Source organism: Phyllostomus hastatus, unplaced genomic scaffold (assembly GCF_019186645.2).
Source record: "Phyllostomus hastatus isolate PE091 unplaced genomic scaffold, TTU_PhHast_1.1 phas_contig_29, whole genome shotgun sequence".
NCBI lineage: Eukaryota > Metazoa > Chordata > Mammalia > Chiroptera > Phyllostomidae > Phyllostomus > Phyllostomus hastatus.
In genome coordinates, this window is record NW_025333835.1 from 47971584 (window position 1) to 47995220 (window position 23637).

A 23637-nucleotide genomic window follows, 5' to 3' on the forward strand; every position below is an offset into this window, starting at 1 on the left:
TGGTCTGTGGCGGCATTCCGCACGCATTTTTTCCCCATGCAGCTGGGTCCTCGAGGCCTGTCCCCCCGCGCGGAGCCGCTCTCGGGAAACAGCCTGTGGTGCGGCCGCGCGCGCAGGACCCGAGGGCCGAGCTGCAGAGAGCGGCCGGCAGGGGCGGGGCCACGCGGGGTGGGGCGGGGCCGGCGGGTCATAGTGGCCCCGCCCTCCCCGGGCACTGTGATGCCCAAGAGCAGCTGCTGGCCCAGCATGTCTGTCCCCAGCCCCCTCCCGCCCAGCGTGTCACAGCGGCGGAGGCGGCTGTATCTGGAGCAGTTGGGGAGGGCAGGCCAGGCCGGCAGGCGAGCGAGCGACGAGTGCAGCCGAGATGGTGAGCCTGCCGGGGGCCCGGGCGGGTGCCTGGGCCCGGGGATGGGGGCCGGGGCAGTGGGGACTAAGGGACCCATCGCGTCGGGTCTGTAGAGTTGGCAGTCTCCGGGGGTGTCAGTCCAGGGTACAGTGGTGGGGTCTGCACCGAGGGGCGTAAGATACCTGGTGCCGATGGGGGTTTTTCACGGAGGTAAAGTACACACCTGGGGCAGGTCGCATCTAAAAGGGAATGAGAGGCGATGTGGGTGAGGTGGGGGAGGACACGGAGAGCCCGGACCAGGACGGGGTGGGGGGGGGGGTGCTCTGAGGGATCCTCAAGCTCAGGGGCCAGAGTGCGGGGATCAGAGGCAAACCAGGGGTTCAGGTGGTTGGGCCCTGGCCAGGGGGAGTGGTCCAACCAGGGCACCCAATCCAACCACATTGCCCGTGTCCTTGTCCCAGAATGTGACAGGGGACTTAGGGCGTCACTGTCGCCTGGGGCTTAGGGTAGGTCTCCCTTCCTGCCCCACCATCTGTCTGGGTCTGGGGCACTTCCAACTTGAGTGTCTCAGCGTCCGAGGCACTTGGCACCGTGCCCACTCCCCCGTTTGCCAGCGGTCAGTCAGGGGGACTTGGGCACACAGCCATCTCCCCCTGCAGGCCAGGGGACGCTGGCTGAGCAGACTGTGCAAGGCCTGGCCCCCACCAGCATTTGTCTCCTTTCACAGACATGGATCTTACTTGCTGGGGGGGAGGCCTCTCCACACCCCTAAGTCCACCCTCTAATACCCCTCCCTGCACCCCCCCAACCTGGGGTGGGTTAGTTACCTCCAATCCACTTCTGTGACCCCACGGGTGCCCAGAGTCTCCTGGTCCACAGCCCCGGTCTTTCAGTAGGAGGGAGGTGGGCTGGAAGACTTGGGTGGGGGAGGGGGCAGAAAGAGCAGTCTCACAGGCCAAGGTCAGGTTCCCTGGCTCTCTGGATTCAGGTGTCAGTGACAGGCAGGCCAGGGGAGAACCTCCCGGCCTACCCAGGCCGCTGCCTGGAGTGGAAAGAGCCCAGAGTCTTTCGGCTCTGGCCCCAGCTCCGCTGGTTTTAGCTCCAGATGTGTCCTGCACCGCCCCTCTCCCGAGCTGCTCCGGGACACACCTGGGGATTTAGGACCTCGGGACACAGGGGGATGTCTTGCGGGAAAGTGAGTGGGTAGAGGAACCCACTTCTGCCCGAGGCCTGGTGTGGGGCCATGGAAGGAGCCCAGGCCAGGAGTTCAGAGTTTTGGCTTCTGGCTCTGCAGCTGCCTGGGTGACTTCAAGAAGGTCACTCGGCCTCTCTGGACTGTTTTTCCTCACCTACGATATGGAGCAGGGTTAGCGTTCTCACGTGCAAAGCTCCACCCAGCTTTGCTTTTAAACTCCTGTCATACAGAACCTCAAGCATACACAACAGGAGGAGAGTGGTGTCGTGAAGCCCTCCCCAGGCCGCATCCAGTTCCAACTGTTATCTACGTAGATGGTTCCTGCCTCTTTTATTTCCTCCGCCCTCTCTCCCGTTACTGTGGAGCAAACCCTAGGCAACATACTCAAGTGTGTATTCAGTATTTATAACATCTAGCATTTGCTAGTGCTTTCTACTTTTCAGAGTGCTTTCTCTTGCACGTTTTGATTTTTACCTGAACGTCCTAAAGGAAGCTCACGAGGGCCCTGTGAGCACCTTCCATGTGTGTTCAATAGGCAGGTTTCTGAGGATACCTGGAAAATCAGAAATTCAAACAGCTCAAACCTTATTGAAGTGGGCTGAAGAAGTTAGATGTTTAACTGGAAACTATGGTTGAATAGTTTGAAAAACGAACATCTATTTTGGAACACTAATTTTTGTACAGCAGGTTTTATGCATGTAGAAGGTTTAATTGCATGACAGCATTGTCTTGATGGGAAAACCCATTTTATTGACGTTTTCCCACTCACAGAATCTCTGAAAACCCTGGGACTCACTCCTGAGAGGCTAGGGTGACACATCCACAAACCTAGACCACGCAAACCCCACCCTCACTGGAAGGACTTTGCGCGTGGAGGTCGGGGGTGGGGTGGGGTGGGATGCATGGAAGTTGCCTCTGGGTCAAGAAGTAATTCAGCGTTTTTGTGTTCCGGCTGAGAGAGATTTGTAACTGCCGTTCTCCTCGAGCGGGCCGTCTGCGCGCATTGTCCCCTCGGAAGCAGTTCTCCCCGAGCTGAGACTCCGACCCTTCCTGGGAAGCGGTGCGGAGAAGCCTGGACAGACGCCCGAGCCCAGCCAGGGTTCAGAGCCCCGGGCTGGGTGAGCGGCGGCGAGAGCGCGTGCGCACCGGGGCGCGCTCCGGGCGCGCGCCGGGGCCTCCGCACCTGCCCTCCCTCGAACCCGGTGCACCAGCTGAGTTTGGATGGGAATAGGCATTGGAGCGCAACAGAGCCGGGTTCCTGCAAAAATGGGCCAGCGGAGGGCAGAGCATTCTGGGGGCAAGACGGGCACGGCTTCTGGGTCTGCGTCCTGCGCCAAGGCCGCTGCGCAGGGGGGCGAGGCTGAGCTCTGCAGGGTCCCCGCCCAGCCAGGTTTCCACTGGCTGCGGGTCGCGGCGGCCTCGTTGGTCCCCGGCCCTGAGTGCAGGGATCCCTGGGTCCACACCTGGGAGCAGCACAGGGGCCTGAGGAGCATGCCCCCCCCCCAGGCCTGGGCTGGGTCCGAGGAGCTGGGGGCATTTTCATGGGAAACTCCCGGGCTCAGGGCAGGGGGTGTAATGCAGGTACTAAGTGTCCTTTCTAATATGAAAAGTTAAACACAATTTCCTAGGAGGAAAGAGCTGCTGTACACAGGGCCAGTGGAGGGGTGGGTGGGAGCCTGTGGCCCTCTGGGGGGGGGGAAGGAGGAGGTGGACCCCTCTCCTTTTCTCTGTGGCCCCCCAGGGTCTGACAGTGCTGTCTAGGCCTTGGCATCTGACTGAGGGTCCGCATCTTCCTGTGGAAGAGAATGGGGGGCAACGTGGGCACCGTGCACACAGATGAACACCCTCTAGGACCTCCTGCACCTGCCCCTACGGGCCGCTCAGGCTCGGGGCCTCGGGCCTCCTGGGGCCTCCTGCAGGGAGCCCACTCAGGCCTGCGTTTCCCAAAGTCAGCCGTGCCACCCCTGCCAGTGCCCCAGCCGTCGAGCCACCTTTGCTCACAGATGCGAATCAGCTGCTCCTGGCTCTGGCTGTTTCTGGTTGGCCGTCTGCTCTTTGGTATGAGGACTCCCACATGCGCGCTGATCGCAGGGTTTGGAGCAGAGACAATTCAGACAAGTTCCGATGAGTCACATTTGTTCTCACAGTAATTGTCCCCCTGAAACGCTGTTGGAGCTGTCCTCTCCCGGCTGTGCCTGACCTAGATCCTAGAGTTTAGGGCGGCTATTATCCCAGGCTGACATTGAGAAATAATTGGCTGTGACAACATGCATCCTGAAAGCCACTGTGTGACCTTTGAGCTCGCAGGGGGTGAGCCTCAGACAGGTGAGCACTTGGCGAGACCTGCCCTGAGCTCTCCTGCCTCTCCTTCCCACTGCTCCAGAGGCCAACCCAAATGGCCGCCTGGGCACGTCCAAGTTCCTCGGGCTCTCTGCAAATATCCTCCTCCAAGAAACCGAGCCAGAAGTTGTTTGTTTTCCTCCTTCGAACTCCCATGCCTCCTAGGCCCTGGCCACTCTCCTTCTTGATAAATAGACGGAAGCCCCCTCGGGGCAGGGTTTCTGTGCTAATCATCCCTCTGTTCTCGGAGCCTGCCGTGTCCCAGTCCTGGGCCGGACGCTGGGGCCTCAGGGAGTAAACCAGGGCTCTTGCCCTCACAGAGTGGACGCCCTCCCCCAGGGAAGTATTAACTGTGTGATAGATGCAATGGCAGGGAGGAAAGGGATTGTGGGAGCACGTAGTAGGGCCCAGCGTCAGTCTGTGGTTCCCCAGACTTCCTGTAGGAGGGGACTTCTAACCACGAGACCTGGAGGCTGATTAGGAACCAGCCCAGCCCCCTTCAGGCTTTCGGCACATGTCAGCCCCATACATGTGCCGTAGGCGTGGCAGCGCAGATGCCTTTGTGGTTACCCTGATGTCCGAGGGATGAGGCTTCCTTAGGCTTTTCCAGGGCCCCCTCGGAGGCCCGGCCAGTGCCGGGTGCGCAGGTGCAGTCTGGTCGCCTGTGTGCTGGTTGTGGGCGGCTCCTGGATGTGGGACACCCCTGTTCTTAGGCCAGAACTGAGTCCCTAAGGGGAACACAGAAAGTAAACTTCACAATACAGGTGAATGGCATGGGGACCTGAGGTCTCATATTTCAAGGCAAAGACACTGAGGTCAGTAAAGATGACGACAAGTGTCACGGCTAACTTGCTGTCTTCCGACAAGGGGAGGTTAAGTCACTCGGGCAGGGTCACACAGCACAGCGAGCAGGTTAGCGCAGCCTCACTCAGGCCTGGGGCTGCGCAGCTCAGCCCTCCCCTGATGCAGGGGTTGTGGGCTGGCTGCTGTGGACACCTGACCCCCTTGAGGACAAGGGCACAGTGACAGGGGTAGAGCTGGTGTCCAGGGGTGACAATAAACCAGGAACAACGGGTCCTGACTCTCTGGCCCTCTGAGCTGCCTCTCAGGGCAGCCACCCTGCCCCCACGCCCGGAGAACCTCCAGGTCCCCAGAGCCCTGGCTCCTACCACCACGCGCTCTGCAGGCTCTGTGCCCGGCCCGGGTCACCCAGCGCTGGAAAATGCCAGGTGGGGTCACAGACAAGAATAGAACCCACAGGCCAGGCACGTGCTTCCCTGCTGGGCTCTGGTGGGAGTCACGCGCAGGCCCCTTGTGCTGGCCGCTGCTCCCACAGGTGGGTTGTGCCGGGGGCCTGGGGCCCTGCTCCCAGCAGACCCCGAGGTGGGCTTCTACTCACACACACAGACACACGCATTCACACGCTCGCTCGCCTGCACTCTCCCACACACACCCCCACCCCCCCTCAGCTGCTGGTACAGGGGCCCATCAGGTAACCTTGGCTCCACATCACAGTGACCCCCGAGGGGAGGCTTTATTTAGCGCGGGCCTGGCCCAGCGAGGAGGCAGGGACCGCGGCTGTGAGGAAACGGCCCACCTCTCAGAGTCCAGGAGGAGCCTGACTTACATGCCCCCCACTCTCCCTCGCGGATGCACCAACCCTTTATTTTTTTAAATTAATTAACTCAATACACCCAACATATTCTAATATGCGATCAGTATAGACGCTATGAAAGGAGCTCATTTGCCTTCCGCTCCACCCAAAGGTTTGAAGCCTGGCTGGCGTCCGGCGGCCGTGCTTGGAGCCGCCACCGGGCACAGAGCCGGTCTGGTCTCTGACGCCGGAGTTTGAGTGCAGGCTCCTCAAGTGGCAGCCCCTTCTCCTTGCCACGTCTGGGGTCCCCGCGCTCACTCCGCCCGCGACACGTGCTCCCCAGGCATTCTGCTTCCGTGAGTGTCTGGCTGCTCTGTGACACCCGGGGACTCGGCGTGGGTGACCGTGGTCCAGGAGAGTCGGGGTTTAGGCGCCGACACCAGGCTACCGCCGCCTACGCGGCGTCTGCTGCTGCCGCCCTGGTTCTTCCTCTGCCGCCCTGCCCCCCGCCAGCAGTTCGGAACGACTCCGCGCTTCCTCTGGGTGCCCCCGCCCCCTCTTCCTGTCTCACTACGAAGGATGAACCCTGGGCAGCCACCGCTGGAGCAGACCACGAAACGGTGGCTCTTCAGAGCTGACTCCTGGTCCGGTCCGACGCAGTGGCACTCGGACACTGGAGCCCACAGACCCCGGTTCTGGCATCGCATGGCCGGGGGTCGCCGTGGGGGGCGTGGGGACACGGGGACGCGGGACAGGACCCCGGCTGGGGCCCTCTGACCGGCCTCCGTCCTCTCCCCGCAGAGGGAGTGCATATCCGTGCACGTGGGCCAGGCGGGGGTGCAGATCGGCAACGCCTGCTGGGAGCTCTTCTGCCTGGAGCACGGCATCCAGGCCGACGGCACCTTCGGGGCCCGGGCCGGCAAGAGCGGGGACGACGACTCATTCACCACCTTCTTCAGCGAGACCAGCAACGGGAAGCATGTGCCGCGGGCTGTCATGGTCGACCTGGAGCCCACGGTAGTGGGTGAGTGTGGCCCGCCCCTCCCCCGGGAAGCGGCGGGGGACTGGGAGGGAGCTCGGACTGGAAGTGGGGGTGGCTCAGCCGAGCCCTCGCCAGCCCCTGGGATTCCCCGTGGTCTGGGGCAGCGCCCAGCACAGCTCCAAACCGCAAACAAAACGCCCTTGACGGGAACCTGCACAGACCGATGAGATGGTCAAGATAGCTTTCAACATGCTGAGGGTGAAATACAAATGAAGCCCCCAAATAGCGTCTCAGAGCACAGATCCCCAACTCGGTGATAACTGCCCCCTGTTCCCGTGGGTCTGGTAGGACCCTGCAGGGCCTGGCACACGGCGTGCAGTAACTTCCAGCCAGAGGTGGCTGTCGTCCCAGCACAAGCCTCCTGGATCTCAGGAGACAGGAATTAGCTCGCCCCCTGAGCTCCACCCCCAGACCCCTTCCCTGGGCCTGAGCCCTGGGTCTGCCCTCATCTCTGAGGCTCAACAGGCAAGGGGTGCGTAAGCGTCGCAGAGGCATCGGGGTGAGAGTCCCAGGACACTCCAGGGACTCTGGCTCTCAGGGACTTTGTCCAAATACGAAAAGTGCAGTTTACCCGGCCAGGCCGCCGTGCAAATGGGCGCTCCTTCAGGGATGGGAGACCCCTGAAGGGAAGGGGGTGGTGTAGCTGGGGCCGGGGTGTCTGGTCTACCATGGGCCCATGTCGTGTGGACACTTAGAGGGGAGGGGCACCCCCCAACCCCCACAGCCTCCCGGGCTCCTGCTTCTCCAGGATGTGCCACTTGGCTCTGCCTCCCGGTCACTCCACCTCCAAGGCCTGACATGCAGTCACCATCTTGAGTGGAGGTGGGTGGGGGGTGTGATTTCTGGGGGAGCCTAGGACCTGGGCAGGTCACCCTGAATCTTTCTCTGTGTCCCTAGCACATTCCAATGCAAGTGAAAGCAGGTTAACTTTGGGGGAACTTTGCCCCATGAAAGAAAAAGTGAGAGGGAAGCCTGGAGAGGTGAAGGCAGCAGGAAGGAGTGGCCGTCGGCCTGAGTGTTCAGCGAGCTCTGTGACCCCGAGACTGTGTGAGGTGCCAGCCGGGGGAGCACCTGCTTCTCCTCACCTGCCTGAGGCCCTGGCTTCCGGCTCGTGGAGTGCCTGCGTCACCCTGGAATTGTCTCAGCCGTCTGTTACAGGGCTGTCGGGCTTCGCCGTGGTAGAGTTTGACCAGCGGGGGCTGTGGAGACCTGGAAGGGTGCTACACAGTATTCTCACAGGAAAGGGGACCCAATGGTCCCCCTCTCTCGGTAGATGAGGTTCGGGCGGGCACCTACCGCCAGCTCTTCCACCCGGAGCAGCTGATCACGGGGAAGGAGGATGCTGCCAACAACTACGCGCGCGGCCACTACACGGTGGGCAAGGAGAGCATCGACCTGCTCCTGGACCGCATCAGGAAGCTGGTAAGTGCGAGCGGGGGCGGCACTCGGTGCATCAGGCCCGAGTGGGCTGGCTCAGACTCACGCCTGTCCGAGCAGAGGGGGTGGAGGCTCACGGCCTCAGATTTGGGAGTTTCTCCTTACGCTCTGTGAGGAGCGTCTGCAGCGAGGGAGCCCTTTCCTCCACCCGGACATCACGGGCGACCCTACAGGCTGAAGCCCTATTAATACTTACGGACCCTCTGTGGCAGTGTCAGGGGGACGTCCCAGACATAAAGGAGGCGGAGCTCTCGGCTCGTTGGAGGCTAACAAAGCATTGAACTTGCAAGAGAAGAGGAAGTGATTGTGGATACATTTCAGCACTCACAAATGCCATTATGAGTGTCAATTATATTCCTTAGTTTAATCCCCTTAATAATGGTAGGAAGGAGGTCACTTCCCTGTACTTTACAGGTAAAGAAACTGTACTTTACAGGTGAAGAGGGCCAAGGTAGTTCAATAACTTAGCCCAGGCTCCACAGCTAGAAACGGGCAGATGTAGGATTTAAGCCCGTTGGTTTGACTCAAAGTTGTAGGTGTAGAGTGGCCACTGTCTACTGGAACCCCCATCTCCTTATCTGTCCAAAGAAGAAGGTGGGACTTAATCAGCGGTTCTTCCCTGGGAGCTAAGGATGCCACATTTCTTATATGATCACTTTTTCAGTTTAGAGAAGGGGTCACAGTAGTCATCAGTCTCAAAGCTGTCTGATCCCACGAAGTTCAAAGCCACTGGGTCAGGTGACCATAGACCACACCTGGTGGTGAGGTTCTGAGACTCCAGGAACCCAATTCGTTCTGACAGGAGCCCACCTGGAGTGCTCACCGCAGGTCACGTCCTTGCTCAGCGTATTGTGCCGCCTCCTCAATTATCACAGTCACCTTGTGAGATGAGTGTGTTGTGCTGACCCACTTTAACCGCGAAGCAGCAGAAGTCTGGAGAGATTCAATAACTTGCTCAAGTTTTTACAACTGGGAAATGGCAAATTGATATTAAAACTCAGGTTTTCTGACTCCATTACTATTTCTGAAACCAGTTCCCTGCTCCACCTTCCAAGGTCGGGCTCCGACGTGCAGGCCGGCAGTTTCCACAGAATCGAGTGAGGAAGGCGGGGGAGGGGCCGGGAGTTGGGGGCTCTCCAAGGACATCGGCACTGACCCCTGTGGTCCTGGAGCTCTCACTCCTGGTTCAACAAAGCCGCTGGATGGGAACCTTCACGTACCTACAGGCTTGTGTGTGTGTGTGTGTGTACGTGTGCGTGTGTGTGTGTGTGTGTGTGCACACGCGCGCAGTGTGCCGCCCCAAATTTTCACTAGGCCTCCTAAGGTCAGCCCCCTCCTGAAAACAGCATTTCCTTCAAGGCTGTTTTGGTTTCACGCCCACAAAACCGTGGAGGGTTAGCGTGGGGCGGACAGAAGGGCTGTCTGCCGTTGTCCACCCGAGGGTGCTCCCAGAGGCTTGTCTTCACCGCTGTTTTCCTCTCTCTCTCCCCCAAGACAGACGCCTGCTCCGGCTTGCAGGGCTTCCTGATCTTCCACAGTTTCGGCGGCGGCACTGGCTCCGGCTTCACGTCTCTGCTGATGGAGCGCCTGTCCCTGGATTATGGCAAGAAGTCCAAGCTGGAGTTTGCCATCTACCCGGCCCCGCAGGTCTCCACGGCAGTGGTGGAGCCCTACAACTCCATCCTCACCACCCACACCACCCTGGAGCACTCCGACTGCGCCTTCATGGTCGACAACGAGGCCATCTACGACATCTGCCGCCGCAACCTGGACATCGAGCGCCCCACCTACACCAACCTCAACCGACTCATCAGCCAGATCGTCTCCTCCATCACGGCCTCTCTGCGCTTCGACGGGGCCCTCAACGTGGACCTGACCGAGTTCCAGACCAACCTGGTGCCCTACCCCCGCATCCACTTCCCGCTGGTCACCTACGCGCCCATCGTCTCCGCCGAGAAGGCCTACCACGAGCAGCTGTCCGTGGCGGAGATCACCAGCTCCTGCTTCGAGCCCAACAGCCAGATGGTGAAGTGCGACCCCCGGCACGGCAAGTACATGGCCTGCTGCATGCTCTACCGCGGGGACGTGGTGCCCAAGGACGTGAATGTTGCCATTGCCGCCATCAAGACCAAGAGGACCATCCAGTTTGTGGACTGGTGTCCCACAGGCTTCAAGGTGAGAGCTGCTGCGTGAGGGAGGAGACAGGCGGCTGGGAGGCTGAGGGGCGTTCCCGGGGCGGGGTGGGTGGTGCGTGGGCTCCGGCGGCACTTCGGGCATCATGGGCCGCTGCTGCGGGAAGAGGGGCTTAGCCCGAGGGTAACGTTCATTTTACTCCTTCGTTCCTTCCTTCCTTCGCTCACTCGCTTATCATTTCGTTTACTTCGGGCAAAGGAGAGACGTCCTGGGAAGGACTGTTGAAAGCAGGCAGGGGCACGGCAGTGGCGAGGGGGGCGGGGGGTCCTGCCCTGAGACCTGCAAGTGCCTCGAAGGGGCCGAGTGGGCAGGCTGGAAAGAACCAGTGAGGGCAGGGGGGTGCAGAGGAGGAAGGGGTGCAGGTCGTCGTGATCTGACCACAGATTGGCACATGGAGTGAGGCCAATTGTTCGGGTTGCCAGAGAGGTGTAATTCCCTCCTCTTAACAAAAGATCTGTGCGTGTCCTGCTTTATTGTGAGATTAACCATCTGTGGGGGGATTCGGACGGTCCAGGGAAGACCCCCGGGTCTCAGGGCCAGGTGGACTTTGGGTGTTGGTGAAGCGGCCCCTCTGAGCTCCACGGCAGGGTGAGCGGCCAGCTCCACGCACGAGAACTGGGTCGTCACTCTGCGCCGTGTTCCACGGCCTTTAATTGGACTCCACATCAGGACGGGCACTGCCGTCTCCACTGACTGGGGCCGCGCAGGAGGCAGAGCTGAATTATTCAGAGGGTTACCGAGTGCCAGGCTGTAGGCAGCCATGCACGTGACGCGGTTTTCCCCTGGTGGGACTTCCTCGTGTGCCCGCCTCTCTCTGACCCGGCCGACCTTCGGGCAAGGGCGTGTGGCTGTCCTCCTCCCCGTGTGGCCCCTCGTGACACAGGTAATCTTTCTTTCTAGATTGCCTGTTGTATGAGTCAGTCTTGATCTTTATTGTGAAACAGCCAAGATCTTAAAAAAAAAAATGCAGTCCTTTTTTCTCTTTCAAATGGAAACAAACAGCAAAACATGCTGATAGGAAAAAGGGTAAGGAAAGAGTAGAAAAAGCGGAGGACGGAGGGCGGTGGGGAAACGTCTCTCTGCTCTCTCAAGTGGGAGCTCCGGGGTCACTTCCCGGAGGAGGAGCCGAGCCAGCACCTGGACCTGCTTCTCAGGGAGCGTGCTGCGGGAGCTGGTTCTCGGGACGTCCTCCTCTCTCCTGTCCCAAGGGTGCTCTCTCCCTGGGACTCGCAGGGAGGCTGCTGTTGCACGGCGAGGAGACGGCACGTCTCTGCTGCTCGGGCCTCCCCTCCCCATTTCTAGTCTTTGCTCCGTCTCAGCATCACCCCCATCACCAAGATGCCTCTTCAGCCCCAGAGGAACTGTTGACCTTGGTGAACCCATTTACTGCCTTGGCTGTGGGGCCTGCTGCCGCTCCCCACTCCTCCTCCCAAGAGGACCTGCGTTTCAAAGCTGAGAACTGAAGGGTGGCTTGGGTAGAAGAGGTGTCTTTTGGATGGCACCAAGGATCTCAGCGTCCCATAAGTGGGATCCCAGTTTGTCATCTTAGATTTCCTCCAGGTTCCTCCAGTTGCCAGGGCTGGCTTTGGTTGGACATGTGTGTGAGGGAAAGGGAGGTTTCTCGTGTAACAGCCCCACCGTCAGCCAGGGCTGGACTCGGCGGCTGGACCCTGCCCAGCCGCCAGTGCGGGGGTTGCAGCTGCCTTCCTTTGCTTGGCATCCTTGCTTTTCTTCCAAGAAGTCCCGCTCCCCAGAGACACGAGGCTGGTTAACACTGACCCCATCGCCGTGGCCCTTTGGACCTTTTTATTTATGGCTCTGGACTCTCTCCATGACCTTGTAAACAGCTCTTCACCCTTCGCAGAGAAACTTCCCTAAATTTATTGACAACAGAGCTCGGGGGAGCTTCAGATGACCGCCGAGGAAGAACACACTTCATAGTAACCTCAAGTCCAGAAATAAATTCGCCTCTCCAAGGGCACCTGCTTTCCTTTCGGGGATGAACACATGTCACTCACCTCCCCCTCGTAGCAGCCCCGGCAGTGCGCTGGTGTCCACTAGACTCTCCTCCCCACAAGCGTCTCTGCGCCCAGCCCTGTGCTGCTTGTGCTCCCCGTCCTTAGGTGCCCCAGTCCTTCCTCCTGCACTGGCTGTGCCCACCCCCCTTTACAGCCTCCTCAGCACTCACCTCTCTCCACCTGCCTGCGCCCCGGCCTCCTGCTCCCCTCGTCCCACCCCAGCCCCCAGCCCCACCCCCTGGCCTGTGCCCACACCACGTCCAGAAGGTGCCTCAGGGGCATCATCCTTCGGCCACCCTGCGCCTGCCTGGGTTGCCCATCTTTCTCTCTCCCCAGGTGGGCATCAACTACCAGCCTCCGACTGTGGTGCCCGGAGGGGACCTGGCCAGAGTGCAGCGGGCCGTGTGCATGCTGAGCAACACCACGGCGATCGCAGAGGCCTGGGCCCGCCTGGACCACAAGTTCGACCTCATGTACGCCAAGCGGGCCTTTGTCCACTGGTACGTGGGAGAGGGCATGGAAGAAGGAGAGTTCTCCGAGGCCCGGGAGGATCTGGCGGCCCTGGAGAAGGATTATGAAGAAGTGGGGACAGATTCGTTTGAAGAAGAAAATGAAGGGGAGGAATTTTAAATACACAGGTTCCTCTTGGCTGAGTCTCTTTGTCTTTGCTGCTGCGTTCCGAGCACCTGTAGCTGTCACAGGTGACGCTCCCAGCTGCAGCCAGATCCCGGTCTGACCCCCGTCCCTGCAGGTGGCTGGGCTGAAACGGGCGCTGTGCTCTGTCCGACCCCCCTTGGGCAGGAGCAGCTCTGTGTCAATAAAGAAAACGGGAGTCACCATCTCTGGGTTAAGGTGATGCCAAGGTACACGTGCGGAGGCCCGACCAGGGTTTTTAACTCTGGGTTAGGCTGTGCCCACCCCGAAACACAGCCTGCTGGCCAGGCAAAGGTAAGACCCAGGGAAGGGGAGGATCTGGGCCTCGGGAAGGTCCTGGAACAGACACCTCTCCTGCCCCGTACACACAGCAAGACCCACGCGAGACAACTTCAGGCGGTGTCAAGTGATGTGAGGTGAACAAGCAGTGGTGAGAAGAAGTGCTGGGTTGTCAGGGAAGGCCTCGTGGGGACCCCAGTGCAGGAAAGAGCCATTCTGGGAAGCTTTGGAACCGGGGGTGCTGGGCATGGGGCAAAAACACAGGTGCGGGGACAAGCGTGGAGTGTCTGAGGAGCAGAGGGGGCGCCTGTGGGTGGAGGGTGGTGGAGAGGGAGCCGCAGCAGCCAGGCAGGGTCCAAGCAAACTCGGCCTCCCAGACCACCCAGAGGAGTTTAGGCTTTTCTCTCAGCAGACACAGAGGCACTGGAAGGTTTGGAGCAGGAAGTGACTACGTATACACACAGACCTCATCGCTAATCCCCACACCCACCCCCCGCCCCGGCCGTCTGAACACGGGTGTTCTCACTACGAGCAAAGAGCCTGAGGTGCGGAGAGTTTGTGTTGGAGACAGTAAGAGGGGTGCCCAGGGGCCGCCGGCCTGGTTTCGAGTCTGCCCTGCACCGTGTCTGTCGGCAGTGGTTGGCCGAGCGCCCGACTGCTGCCTGGGGAAGGGGCGGGTGGGGGCGGGGAGAACCCGTGTGCCACTGAAGAAGCACAGGGCACGTCGTGAGTGCGCTCTGCCCGAAGCTGGCAGCTCTGGTAGGGTTTCAGGAGATGTCGAGACTGCTGTGGGCCCCTGTCTGTCAAACGTGCCGGTGCACTCATTAGTACTTGGCTGTGCCCAGACGCTTCTGTTAGAATATTCTTTGGAAGTAGCACGAAATGGCGGACTACACTGATCTTTGAATATTGAACACGACTTTGATCCCTGGAGTAAAACCATACGTGGTCAGGGCATAGAGCTCTTCTGCATTGCTGAGTTCTATTTGCTAATATTTTGTGGAGAATTTTGCATCTGAATTCAGGAGGGATGTTGGTGCGCAGTTTTCTCTTTTGTGTGCTGTGTCTGATTTCGGTACCCAGGCAATGCTCTCCTAAGATGAGGTGGGAAGTGGCCTCTCATTTCCCGGAAGTGTACATCACAGATTAATATTAACTCTTAAAACATTTGGCAGAGTTCTACTGGACCTGGAGATTTCATTTTTGGGAGTTTTAAAAATTAATAGTTAAGCCCTGGCTGGTGTGACTCAATGGATTGAGTGCCGGACTGCGAACTGAAGAGTCGCTGGTTCAATTCCTAGTCGGGGAACAGGCCTGGGTTGTGGGTCAGGTTCCCAGTAGGGGGCCTGTGAGAGGCGACCACACATTGATGTTTCTCTCCCTCTCTTTCTCCCTCCCTTCCCCTCTCTCTAAAAATAAATGAAATCTTTAAAAAAATAATAGTTCAATTTCTTTACAAATTAGAGCATTATGCAAATAATCTGTTTTCTGTTGGTGAGTTGCAGTAGTTTGTGCCATTGAAGGAATTGGTCGAATTGGAGTAAATTGTCAAAGTTATATATGCAGTGTGTATAGTATTCCGTTCTTATGATTTGTAGCCACCAGGTCTCTATAGTATCCGTTCAATTCCTGATACTTATTATTTGTATCTTTTTTTTTTTGTCAGTCTTGTTAGAGTTTGGTCAATTTTATGGATCTTTTCAAAGAATAAGCTTTCAATTTCATAGGTTTTTGTTCTTCGTGTATCAGTTTTCAATCTCATCGATTTATACTCTTTATTATTTCCTTCCTTCTGCTTGCTTGATGTTTATTTTGTTCTTTTTTTCCCCTAGTTTCTTATGGGTAGAGTTTAGATCACTGATTTGAGACTTCTTTTCTAACGCAGACACTTACCGCAACAAATTCTTCCTCAGGCCCCGGCTGGGTGGCCTGGTTGGAAAGTCGTCTCGCACACCAGAAGGTTGCGGGTATGATCCCCGGTCAGGGCGCCTGTGGGAGGCAACCAGTCCATGTCTTTCTCCCACATTGATGTCTCTCTCTCTTTTCCCCCAACCCCTTCTTCTCTAAGATCAATAAAACATATCCCTGGGTGAGGATTAAACACTTTTTCTTCCTCAGTGCTGTTTTAACTGTGTTCCACACATTTTTATGTCATGCCAGTGGTCTGAAAAGGACATGTATTCTGCTATTGTCGGAGAAGATGTTCTATAAATATTGATATCAACATGCAATTGACTCAATAGTGTGTATAAGCCACGGTCAGACCCCATCTAGGAGATGCGAATCCTGTCTCCTTTACTTGCTGCAAGTAAATAAAACTACCTTACGACAACCACATCTTGAGCCTGAATAGAGCACCGCAGGCAGCGAGCCCTGGAGTCCAGTAACAACTTGGCAGGCTGTGCCCCCTCCCCCTGTGGATGTTCCCTGTACCCCATGTGGTTCTGACATCCACGCTGGGCAGCCTGCCTGGGCGGATGCCCTCCTCATCCTGCTTGGGCTCTGACACTCTGTGTGCTGGGCTGTCCCCCCACCATGTGTGGACACCCTTCTCCCCTGCTTAGAGGCCCACACGCTTCCTCAGACAGTTCTATCTCGTGGATGCAATTCCTCTCCTGCCCCGGGCCACCGCGGAACCCTACTGTGTGCGTGCCTCCTGTGCTCCACCCACCTGGTGGCTTTAGCACAGAATTGCTTGGGAAGGGAAGAGAAAGAGCCCTCACAATAACCGTTATGGATCTCACATCCTGTGTCCAGCCTCTAGCCCCAAGCTCGGCTCTTGTCCACTCCACGGACGCAGCAACACCAGTTACTTTGTTCCACCGTGTCACCGAGATTCAGGTAGAAAGAATTAGTCGACTAGAAACAGCTCTCTGCTAAGAATCCCTGGAAGCAAATAGAGCTTACTCCCTAACGTTCTACTGACTTAAAATATTTAGCAAACTGCACTACACTTTGCAATATCCTTCCCCAATATCCTTCACCCATGAGGACTTACGAGGTTCCTGTTCACTGGCAAGACTTAGCACGTCTCTGGTTTTGGCCGCACAACTGACAGTCAGCAGATGTGCTGTGTGACACCAGGCTGTCTGCCCAAAACCCAAGTGCCAGCGAGACCACGCTGTGCTGTGTGCCTCACTGCTTCCTGCTCACACTGCGAGGCACCAGGAGCCTCAGCACAGGTGAGAGGGTGAACGTGTTCACGCACGTGGACGTAGGCATATACACCGCATGTGCCCACCCACACATACTGTGTACACATGTACAGTATCTTCCTGCCGTGACACCTCACTGCAGACCCGACTCAAGGAGGCCTGGATTCCTGGAACCTCCCACCCTCACCGCTGCCGGTGGACGGCTCTCACAAAGGACGGGCCCTTGTGGGCAGATTGCATCCCGCATCCCTGCCCAACAGCCGGCACCTGAGCCCCTGGCAGGTGGCCCTTCTGCCCCTACCCACAGAAGTGTACACACATGACATAAAGGGGCAACAAGCCATTCATGTGTGTATGTGACAGGTCCTTTAACCTTATGTATCTGCATGCCCAGCAGGTTCTCAATTTCACTGAGCCTGTATTTTACACACTTGGGGCTGGTTAAGACCCAAGGTTCTCAGGTCAGACCCTTTTGAAATCCTGGCTCCCCTCTTGTAATTTTCTGACCTTGGGCAGGTCATTTAACCTCTTTGAGGTTCAATATTCTCATCCTTAAAATTGGGGTAAAAAATAGGTTTTCCACCCAGAGGCTGTAGTCTAGATCAAATTAGGTTTAGAGTTTAGTAGAGAGACTGGCATTTCTCAGGGACACAGCAGATGTTAGAGGTTGTGAGCCTTGGGAAAGAAGAAATCTACTAAGAAGCACTCCTAGTAGCTCAGTGAGCTAAAATTCTTAAAAACAGCTCAGCAGCAGTTCCTGCACAGGAGCCTCTCACACAAACTGCATTTCAGGGAAAAACCTGTACTGTGCTCTTGCCAGCCTCATAAAGGTTCCCTGGAATCCTATTTCAACCAATAGGACTAAGGCTTTCTCCCTCCAATCATCGATACCGCTCTGACCAACCAGAGTGGCTCTGTTCTGACCAATCAGGGCAGTGCTCTTGAACCAATCAAACTTCCAGGATTGGAGTCTTTATTTGCATGAGGGCAGATCAATCAGGGGCCAGGGGAAGGGACTTCTGTCAATATAAGCCACCTCCTCCTATTTTTTTCTTTTTTAAATATTTTATTTATTTATTTCTGTAGAGAGGGGAAGGAAGGGAGAAAAACATCTACGTGTGAGACAAACAGACTTCTTGCCTCTCACAGCCTACAACCCAGGCTGTGCCCTGCCTGAGAACTGAACCAGCCACCTCTCAGTTCACAGGCCAGTGCTCAGTCCACCGAGCCTCAGCTGCTGGGGCTCTGCTCTGGTTTGGGAGGCAACTGCACCTTTCTGCTGAAGGGCGTCTTTCCAGCCTCAGGAAGAGCAGAGTGTGCCCAGGAGAGGAACCTGACCCCATGGCCGCTGGTCCCAGGACCCTTTCCTCCCAGGGCTGCCTCCCAGCTGAGCTGTTGCACAGATGAGCTTTCTGCTCTGAATAGTTTCCTTCTTCCCAGCACCCCAAATTGGGGGTTCCTGTTTGCATTGAAGTAGACCTTGCCTTTAGAATTTCTAATGAGAAATAAATAGTGCACCTTCTTTTCCGGGGTTGCTCTACCCTTTACCCCCTGGACCCTGGCAGCAGAACCGCAGGACAGAGTAACAACTTTATGCCTGTGTGCCAGATTTCATCCACTACGCACCGTGTTGATTTTAAGGTAAACAATTCAGGAAATTCTAGCACTAGGAAAGGGGAAAATGCTGCCCTGTGTACTGTGAATTGCCAAGCGACTATAATAACCGCATCGTGTGCGCAGCGATCTGAAAATGTTAAATGGGGAGAAGTGCGTCTCCTCGGGATGCTGGACGAAACGTGTGCGTTACACACCTAGCTGATTTAAACGCGCCAGCGAACAGCGCGGAGGGGGCGCCCCCAGCGACTCCCGGGCTCGCCTGCGCAGGCGCCCTGCTGCAGCGGGCGCCGGGCTGAGCGCCCCGCTGAGTTTCACTTTCCATTCCGTGGGAATCGAAAGCCGCGCGGGCGGGGCAGGTGGAGTGGGCGGGCCGAGCGGCTCTGGCGCGGGCTCGGCTCGGGCTCGGGCTCGGGCTCAGTGCGTCTGGGCGAGAGCTGGAGCCGGCAGCGCGGGGGACCTCTCCTGTTTCCAGCATCCAGCTCAGCAGTGGAAGCTTGGCGCCGGCGTGGCACTTAAGGCAAGTTTGGTGCTGATTTGGAAGCTTTCTTTCCAGAAAGACACCCCACAGAGCTATGCTTAGCCCCTGGATAATTAAGGAATATATTAGGGGATCAGCAAATTTTAATAATGGTCTATAGTCATTACATGCATATGTGGGACGAATGAATTTTTTCCAAGTGGATATATTTATGTGGACTTTTTGCATGGCTTCAAGCTTGTGGGGAAAAAATGCAGTACACAAGCCAGCTAGACAAAGATGTAATGTAGAAACAAAAGCTTCTCTAAGTCCTCAACTCAGTATCGTTTTCGTGTACTAGAAACTTATATATGTACAAGTCTTTAAGGTTGTTACGGGATTTGTTTTTTTTGCTCTAGACAGTATATGATGGGCATCTTTCCATGACGAGACATATAGATATATCTCCTAATTTTTCAAAATTGGCACATAATGTGAGGATATCTCATCTGTTAAAGAGCTCATGGACATTTAGGTTGTTTCCTATATTTACCGGTGTAGATGATGGAGCAATAAATATTTTATGTACACCTTCATACTAATATAAAAATATATTTGTGGAAAGTTCCTAAAAGTGGAATTGCTGGGTCAGTGGGAAAACATATTGAGACACTGGAAAAATTTTGTCCATTTGGGCAAATCACAGTATTTTCGTTTTGGTCTGTTTCCTACCTCCTCCCCACTTTTCCCGTAAGAAAGATAAATTTAGATCTTTAAACATAAACCTTCATTCTACGACCCCGGAAACTCTGGGTTCTTGAAAGTTAAGTTATAGGCTTTAACGGCATAGTTTGCAGCACTGAAGTGGCTGTACTTTGAAATTGCTCCAGAAAACAAGGCAGATATTTAAACACATTTCTGCTATGCTGTGCAGAGGGAGGTGGGGGGAGGGGGGGAGGGGAGGGGAGGGGGTTAAATCTGCGTATCCTGGTCATGTTCCCAGGACAATGGGTGGGAGACTAATACAGGTATGTAGCTTCATCTTGGTTTTTGGAGCATTAGCAAAAAACTGCAGAAAAGGCTTTTATCTCCCCTTTTCACTATTAACAGAAGTGCTGCACAGTTTTGGAACTTTGGCACAGTGATTTCTTGGCTTGCAAAGGGGAAAGTGTTTAACATGTACGCAGGCTAAAAGAAGTTAGGTCCTGCCCTGAGCAGCACACCCAGTCGTTTGGGCGTCGTCCCGCAAAGGGGAAGGGTGGGGGTTTGACTCCTGGTCGGGGAGCATGCCTGGGCTCCTGGTTAGGTCCCAGGTCCAGGTGTGTAGGAGAGGCAACTGATAGATGTTTCTCTCTCACACTGATGTGTTTCTCCCCTTTCTCCCTCCCCCTTCCCTTCTCGTTAAAAATAAGTAAAGAAAGAAATAAAATGTTTTATTAAAAAATAAAGATTTGATTAAAAAAAGAAGGTAAGTCCTAATGTGTTTCACATGGTTGTGTTTTTTTCCTTTTTTTTTTTTTTTTTGGAGTGAGTAGCCCTGAGATCCCCTCCTATTGTGGGTCTAAGGTGCCGTGCAGTCACCTGCCTGCCCCGCACACTGTGAGCGCGGAAGCACAGCCAGTGGTTAGCAAGGAGGGCCAGGTTTGCTGTCGGCACCGTGGGCTGGGTCTGGAAGACTGGGGCAGCCTGCGCCATGCTCCAGGCCTGCTGGTTTTGTTCTTCTTGGGGCATTTACAGACAGAGTCGGGGCTTTTGCAGACAGCCTCGTTGTGACGGGAACCACGTTAGGTTTCCTGCGTCACACTTGGTGTTTCTTGGACGCCCTGGTGGGTTCTGTGGCTGCAGGGGCTGTGGGCCCAAGCCAGCTGCTTCTGTTGGTCACATCTCCTACTTATTTTAAGGGTAAAAATTTAGAAAAGATGGGAGCTAAGTTGGTTTTGTTTTTTGGAAACAAAAAATGTATTTAAAAAAAAGCATTATCAACCAATTTTACCCTAATTGATTTAAATTTAAAAAGTTTATTTTTTACAGCAATTTTGGTTCAGAGCCAAATTGAGTGGGAAGCACAGACGCCCCACACAGGGCCCCTGTCCCCAGCCTCCTTCTTATGAACCTCCCCTGCCAGAGAGATACACCTGTCACAACTGATGGACTACAAAGTCTGCACTTGACAAGGGGCCCACTCTTGGTGTCTGTGTTCTGTGAGCCTTGACAAATGTGTAATGCTATGCGTCCACTGTTACACTGTCATACATCCAGTGCCATGCCTTAAAAATCCTCTGTCAGAGCCAGTTTTTGGTCAGGGGTTGACTTTGAAAATTCGGCTTCCTTAAGGTGTTCCTCTCTTCTCTTCTGGGGTGGATGTTTGTCGAGCTCGCTGAGCTCAGCCATCAGCCGTCTGCCCACTCCACCTTCCCCACCCTCTGGACTCTAAGTTTCACTTTCCTTCCTGTTATTGCGTCCCTTACCTGTCTCCTCTGCCATCAGCTCCAAAGGCTGCTGCCTCCGTCTCTTGCCCTTTAGCACCTGGCCCGCCAGCCCAAGTCTCGCTGCCCTTTCTGGTTGCAGTGAGTCTTTCCCAGGTCTTGGTGGAAAGTGTCTGGAAAGCACAGGCTGGCCCCTTGTGACTCTTCCGTCAGGCTCCCCCTCAGGGTGGCCGCCGAGTCCTGTGTCTTGCTCACGGAATTGTCGCCTGTCCTCAGCTTTACTCTCCGAGACTGAGACTCAGAAGAGGAACAGCTGTTGGTGACTTTTGAAAATAAATGTTTACTAGGAAAAGGAGGTGTTTGTTAACATGAATGTAATAAGATATCCACTTATATTTAGTTGTTTCCTAACTGCAGATGTTCTTCTTTCCTCCACGTTTTCTAAAAGAATTAAGAAAAAAGATTCTTACACTTCTTTTCATTCCTAACTTGTTAAGTTTTGGGATCTTGGAACGAGAACACCATGCCAACAAAGGCTCCATTGAAAGATATTAAATCTATCCTCTAAGTGAATTATTATTTAAAAATTACATATCAATTAATTACAGTATATTTACAAATTAAGGGAAGTAATCAAGAGCCCTGGCTGGAGGGCTCAGTGGATTAAGTGCCAGCCTGCGAACTGAGAGGTTGCTGGTCCAATTCCCAGTCAGGGCACAGGCCTGGGTTGCAGGGCCAGGTCCCCAGTAGGGGGCGCACAAGTGGCAGCCATACAGCAATGTTTCTCTCCTTCTCATCACCTCAATCTAAAAATAAAAAAATAACATTTGAAAACAAGGAAAAAAAAAAACCCAGAAATTGTGTGCAATCCCACCAGTGAGATTTACCTTTCAATGACATTTTTGTTATATTTCATCCCAATCATTTTCTGTGTGTGTGTGTGTACTTACATTTGTGTTTTATGAAATTAGGCTCATACTATATGATTTATCATTTCTTTTTATTCAATGAAATATAGTCATTTCTCCATCTTTATTAAACAGTCTAAAATTATTTTAATACCACCATAATATTTCATTTTATGAATCATAATTTAGTTAACTCTTATTGTTGTATTTTTGGGGCTTTTTTTTTTTTTGCTACTATAGTGTTGCAGCCCTTGAATTTGGAAGGGTACTTTTCTTTTTTGGCAGTTGACAAAACAAAAAAATCCTTATTTGATAAATCACCTACTGTTAAAGAGGAACAATAAGATGTCTAGAAGAATGGACAAAATGGTAACGGAATGAATTTCCCTCAATTTCCTAAATGTCATTACTTTTCTTATCAATATTTCATTTTACCTTGTTTGTTAAATACATAATGAAAATGGGCCATAAAAACAAATTTTGGTGAATAATCTCTTACATAGATCTTTGATCTTTACATAGATCTCTGGTTATTTCCTGAAGAGAGAGCCCTAGAAGTTGAATCAGTACCAGTCAGCACCCTTTCAGCTGGAAGGGGCAGGAACTCAGTTCAAACTAATCTGAAAAACGGCAGAGGACCTCTGGGTGGGGGGGCATGGTGGGCGGGCAGCCTGAGGCGTGGCTGCTTCCAGGGCTGAAGCTGAAGGCCGCGGGATTCTGGTTTTCTGTCTGTCCCTGTCTCTTGGCTCTGTTCCCTTGTGGTCACGGGCTTTTCTCTTTGGCTGGTGGGTTTTCTTGCTGTGGTGTGTGGGGGAGCTTTGTCAGCAGAGCCCCCGGTCCACCACGGATGAGAGCAAGTCTACCAAGACATGATCTGCTTGGGGAGGAAAGGTGGCCGATCTCTCACAGGAGAAGGACCAGGATCCAGTTCCTCAATGGCCTGTTATTGGGTTCGTTTGCACAGGAATTCAGGTAAAGCTCATTACTCATTACCAGGAAGTAAGGATCAAATAACAAGGAAGTCTGAGGGCCTATTATGAGTCAGGGTCAGATAGCTAAAGAACTGTAAAACTTTGAGGAACAAACTCACTTCTTGCTTGGACCCTTATCATTTAATTGAGAGCATTCTAAACAAAGCAGGTTTCACAAGATTTTACATATTTTTTCTCAGGCTAGATCGCCTGGGGAACCCGCCCTTTCCAGCACAGGGCGGCACCACCCTGTCATTGTTTCAGGATTAGGTGGAGCAAGGGAAGTAAGGCAGTCAGGAGATTAGGAGATTTTCTTGTAGACAGTGAGGACTCAGGCTATGTCAAAGCCGAGGGGCGAGGGTCCATCACCCCCTTTTGCTGTAGCCCCCAAAGTCCTTCCTTGGGGGCCTCCCACGTGATCGTGCCTGTCTTAGATTGTTCCCTCCTTGAGGAATCTTACCCGTCATTGGCTAACCGACCAAGCATTGGGGGCCAGGCAGGGTGAAGTAAAAGGAACAGAAGCCAGGGAGATAAGCTTTTGTCTCCTTGCTGGCTTATGGTCCAAGGTCATTCCCTCAGCCTTCACCTTGGCGGGGGTTACAGCTTCTGAAACCAGGCAGGGCGGTTCCCAACAGTGGTGGAGCAGGTGGTTCAGTGCAAGTTCTCTCCTGAAGTCCCATCTGACAGTCTAGGGGCTGATGATGGTCCGCTCTCCCTGGGGCTGGCGGGCACCACTGCAGCCGCCACTGTGGACGCTGTGCGTCCAAATGACCCCCAGGGCGACCTTGTGGTCTGAAAACCCAGATGGCTTCCAAAAAGAAAATACAAGTCTGCCACCCAAAGGAGGGGCACTGGCGTCCAGGCTGGCTGTTCGCCCCCCGTGGCAGCGTGTGTGGCACTGGGGGAGGGGCTGCGTGGGAAAGGCTGGCCGTTGGTGCAGGACCTGGACCCAGGGGTCCCCATCTTCCACGGCGCACAGATGACAACACGAGCTTTTCAGTGAGG

At 54.9% G+C, this 23637-nt stretch overlaps 1 protein-coding gene across 2 annotated transcripts; it reads left to right on the forward strand.

The window, feature by feature from the left end:
* Positions 1-222: 222 nt before the first annotated feature.
* Positions 223-12814, forward strand: TUBA8 (tubulin alpha 8). Of its 2 annotated transcripts, none has more exons than XM_045838949.1 (5): positions 223-367; positions 6277-6499; positions 7791-7939; positions 9449-10129; positions 12502-12814. In XM_045838949.1, the coding sequence occupies exons 1-5, from the start codon at positions 365-367 to the stop codon at positions 12793-12795; spliced, it is 1350 nt and encodes a 449-aa protein (XP_045694905.1). In that variant the 5' UTR covers positions 223-364; the 3' UTR covers positions 12796-12814. The 2 variants fall into 2 exon arrangements, with proteins under 2 accessions (XP_045694905.1, XP_045694907.1); XM_045838951.1 differs by lacking the exon at positions 223-367 and adding an exon at positions 6077-6167.
* Positions 12815-23637: the final 10823 nt, after the last annotated feature.

Excerpts from the sequence above, each read along its gene's own strand:
- TUBA8 (XM_045838949.1), top strand. Across the intron at positions 6,500-7,790 it reads CCTGGAGCCCACGGTAGTGG|ATGAGGTTCGGGCGGGCACC; the intron begins GTGAGTGTGGCC and ends CTCTCTCGGTAG. Across the intron at positions 10,130-12,501 it reads GGTGTCCCACAGGCTTCAAG|GTGGGCATCAACTACCAGCC; the intron begins GTGAGAGCTGCT and ends CTCTCTCCCCAG.